The 3993-nt window shown below is 61.7% G+C and overlaps 1 protein-coding gene across 1 annotated transcript in view; it reads left to right on the top strand.

Moving 5' to 3' along the window:
- PLEKHG3 (pleckstrin homology and RhoGEF domain containing G3) overlaps window positions 1–3993 on the top strand; it is a gene marked incomplete at its 3' end in the record, with an annotated part of 36966 nt that overhangs the window by 31516 nt on the left and 1457 nt on the right. The window contains exons 17-18 of the mRNA XM_015561543.1: window positions 227–340; window positions 2261–3695. Of these exons, the coding sequence (XP_015417029.1) occupies window positions 227–340; window positions 2261–3695 (1549 nt within the window). The remainder of the gene's footprint in view (window positions 1–226; window positions 341–2260; window positions 3696–3993) is intronic.

Raw genomic sequence — 3993 nt, 5'->3', positions numbered from 1 at the left:
GGGAAGGCAGCACACAGCAGGGCTGGAAGGGTCGGGAGGGTGGGGCTTTCCTGAGGCCGCATGCCTGGCAGGGACCAGTTCACGTTGGCTGTGGAGTGGCTCCGGTCCAGGGCTGGCTCCCAGCAAAGCCCAGCCCCCTAGGCTCAGGAGGTGCTGCCCGAGGTGGGATGCAGAAGGGACCGGCTCCCCGTTGTCCCGGCACCTGACGGCTGCCCTCTTGCTGCAGGGGAAGGGGCGCAGGGAGTCTGAAGGCCCCAAGAGCTGCCGGCGGCCCAGCGGCCGGTCTCCCACCTGTGCCGAGAAGCGCATGAGCTTCGAGTCCGTTTCTTCCCTGCCTGAGGTGAGGGGCCGGCAGGCGGGAGGGGGGCAGTGCAGAGGTGTCTGCAGGCGGGGCTTCCAGGCATGGGCTCCCCCATAGGGCCCATGGGGACAGGACTCCTGCCCCTTCAGGAAAGCTGTCTGGTCTGTGGGTGCCTGGCTTGGTGAGCAGACGGCGCTTTTCCATGAATCAGAAAAGGTGCCTGTGCCTTTGGGTAGATGTGATCCCTTGCCCAGAGGGGCACAGTCAGCAGAAGTGACCAGATTTTAGATCCCCTTGGCCAGGTCTCCTTGTGTAGGGCATACGGCCCTGTCCCTGCCAGGGGTCCAGACACTTAAATCATACCTGTGCCCACCTGGGCGACAGGGCAGCATATTGATGTCCACTCGGTACTTCCTACATGTCTGATGTTTATTTCCTCTGTCTGTCCCCTGCGATAGCTAAGAAAGGTTGGGTGATGTGCCTGGCATGGAGGGGCCATGCTGAGACCAGACGGGGGTCTGTGACTCAGGAGCCCATGCTCTTTTTCTCACCACCCCATGCCGTCTGGGAACGGAGCCCTTTGCTTCCCCTAAGTTATAAAGATTTGTTCATGAGGCCTAGACCCCGGGGTGAGCCTCACCTGGATGGCATTGGATGAGTGCCTAGAGTGGTGCTATCCAATGATAATACGATGCTAGCCACACATCATTTTATTTTTTTAAAATATGTTTTTATTGATTTTAAAGCGGGGGGGGGGCAGCGAGAGAGAGAGAGAGAAACATCAATTGGCTGCCTCCCGTACAGACCCAGACCAGGGACTGAACCTGCAACCCAGGCACGTGCCCAGACTGGGAATTGAACTGGCAACTTTTTGGTGCACAGGACAGTGCTCAACCAACTGAGCTACACCGGTCAGGGCTGCGTATAATTTTAAATGGTCTGGTAATCACATTAAAATGTCATTTAACTGTCCTGGCTGGGTAGCTCAGTGTGTTTCTCCCCCTCCCCGCCCCCCCCCCTTTTACAATCAATTTTAAAAAATCATTTAATCCAGCATGTCCCAAACACTGTCATTTCAATATGTAATCAATATAAAAAGCCATTGAGATGCTTTGTTTTTTTTGTATGAGGTGTTGGCAGTCTGGGGTGTATTTTACCTTTACAGCTGTTTTCAGTTTGGATTGGCCCCGTTTCAGGGGCTTGAAGGCACGTGGGGCTGGTGGCTGTTCTCGCTGGACAATGCAGGCCTGGGTCTCGGGTTCTGCTCTGCAGATTCTGGACTGGATCAGTTCCTTAGACTATAGAGTGTTTGCTCTTAACTTCTCCCTACAGACCTCTCTGAAAAGCTGCCTGTTCTGGCCAGTTTTGTGGTTCAGATGACCCATAGGTTTATCACATTCGCTTCCTTCCTTGCCCATCTGCTGGGCATATGCAGAGTCATCCACAGGAGCCACATTCCCGTCTCGCCCTCTGGCAGGATCTCAGCATGTGGTCCTGTTGCCTCCCCCCCCCCCCCCCCCCCCGCGCCGTCCCCCAGGAGGGTGGAGCCCTGAGCTGCAGGGGAGGCCCTGGCCCCTCAGGGAAGTAGGAGTGGTCTCTCGTGTTGCTCAGGCCTGGGGTTTGCACCCAGGACAACTCCCGTGTGGGGAGCGCCAGGGCTCAGGGCTCCATTGGGCGGGGAGTGCTGGTCCTGTGTGTGTGCTCCTCCGGCCCCTGTAGCTCCCAGACAGGCTGCACAGGCTCACCGCTCTGCCCGTCTGCGCTCCGAGACTTCTCCTGGGCTTTGAGGACATGGGCCCAGCACCCCCGCTGCAGGGTCACCAAGGAACAGCCCCACGTGCCTCTCCCTCAGGACCTGCTGCCCCTTCCGTCCTAAACCCGCAGCCCCTGTCACTCGGTGTTGAGCAGTCGCGCTGTCCCTCATCCCCCGTCTCATGTGAGCTCTCTGTGCTGTCCCAGGTTGAGCCGGACCTGGAGCCGGGGGCAGAGCCGGAGGTGTTTGCTGCCGAGGAGGGTCCCAGCGCCGAGGAGATGCCCTCGGACACAGAGTCTCCGGAAGTCCTGGACGCCCATCGGGAGCCGCTGGGGCGCGGCCACCCGAGCGACGTGGTGGACTTCGCGGTGGCCGAGAGCTCCGAGGACATGAAGGCCTTGAGCAGTGAGGAGGAAGAGGAGGAGGAGGTAGAGGAAGAGGAGGAGGAGGAAGAGGAGGAGGAGGAGGAAACGGGGGCTGCCCAGGAGCCCGAGAGCCTCCTGCCGCCCTCTGTGCTGGACCAGGCCAGTGTCATTGCTGAGCGGTTCGTCAGCAGCTTCTCCCGGCGGAGCAGCCTGGCCCTGGAGGACGGCAAGTCCCCTGGCTTCGCGACCCCGAGGCTGACCAGCCGGAGCAGCAGTGTGCTCAGCCTGGAGGGCAGCGAGAAGGGCCTGGCCCGCTGCGGCAGCACCACGGACGCCCTCAGCGCTCAGCTCCCCCCCGAAGTGGACCTCAGTGTAGGGGTGGCCACGGAGAGTGGCCCCTCTGTCAACGGGACGGAGCCCCCAGGCCCGGGCTGCTCGGCGGAGACCGACAGGTCCTCCTGCAAGAAGAAGGAAACCATGCTCTCCACCCGGGACCGGCTGCTGCTGGACAGAATTAAGAGCTACTACGAGAACGCAGAGCACCATGACGCGGGCTTCAGCGTCCGGCGCCGGGAGAGCCTCTCCTACATCCCCAAGGGCCTGGTGAGAAACTCCGTCTCCAGGTTCAACAACCTTCCCAAGCAGGACCCGGAGCCGGTGGCCCCACTGGGGCACAGGAGACAGGCGGGCTCCAGGCCGGCTTCCTGGGCCCTGTTTGACCTCCCGGGACCAGGCCAGGCGGGTGCCGGTGCTGGGGACCCAGCTCCTATCACAGACGCTGAGTTCCGCCCGTCTTCGGAAATCCTGAAGATCTGGGAGGGGATGGAGTCTTCTGGGGCGAGTCCTCGGAAGGGGCCGGGCCAAGGCCAGGCCAATGGCTTTGACCTGCATGAGCCTCTCTTCATCCTGGAGGAGCACGAGCTGGGCGCCATCACCGAAGAGTCGGTCACTGCCTCCCCGGAGAGCGCCTCCCCCACTGGGCGGCCCAGCCCGGCCCACCTGGCCCGGGAGCTGAAGGAGCTGGTGAAGGAGCTGACCAGTGGCGCCCAGGGAGAGCTGGCGGCCCCGCTGCACCCCTGCATAGTGCAGCTCTCCCACATGATGGACGGCCACATGAGCGAGAAGGCCAAGATCAAGGTCTACCAGCTGGCCCGCCAGTACAGCCTCCGCATCAAGAGCAAAATGGGGACGGCCAGGCCGCCACTGCCGTGGGAAGACGCAGCACCCGCCGTTCCCCACCCGCAGGAGGAGGCTGGAGGGCCGTTGGGTGGCAAAGGTATGAGGGGGTTGGAGGTGGGCCCCTCCTACAAGTTTGGGGCAGAAGAACCTTTTAGGAGCCACTTGGCTTTTGGGAGAAAGTGACCCCTAAAGGACCTCTACCAAAGAGAGGGCTGGACCTCACACTGAGGGCCAGGGGGAGCCCTGGCACCCGGTCTAACGCCCCGAGGCCTGTGTGCTACCCTGGTGGAGCCCTTCCTCTGTCCCCCAGCCCTTCCTCTGCACCCTCAGCCCTTCCTCAGCCCCACAGCCCTTCCTCTGCCCCCCAGCCCCTCCTCAGCCCCCCAGCCCTTCCT

Source organism: Myotis davidii, unplaced genomic scaffold (genome assembly GCF_000327345.1).
Source record: "Myotis davidii unplaced genomic scaffold, ASM32734v1 scaffold337, whole genome shotgun sequence".
NCBI classification, from domain to species: Eukaryota; Metazoa; Chordata; class Mammalia; order Chiroptera; family Vespertilionidae; genus Myotis; species Myotis davidii.
Note: the sequence above shows the minus strand (reverse complement) of the source record. Positions and strands in the feature narration are given on the sequence as shown.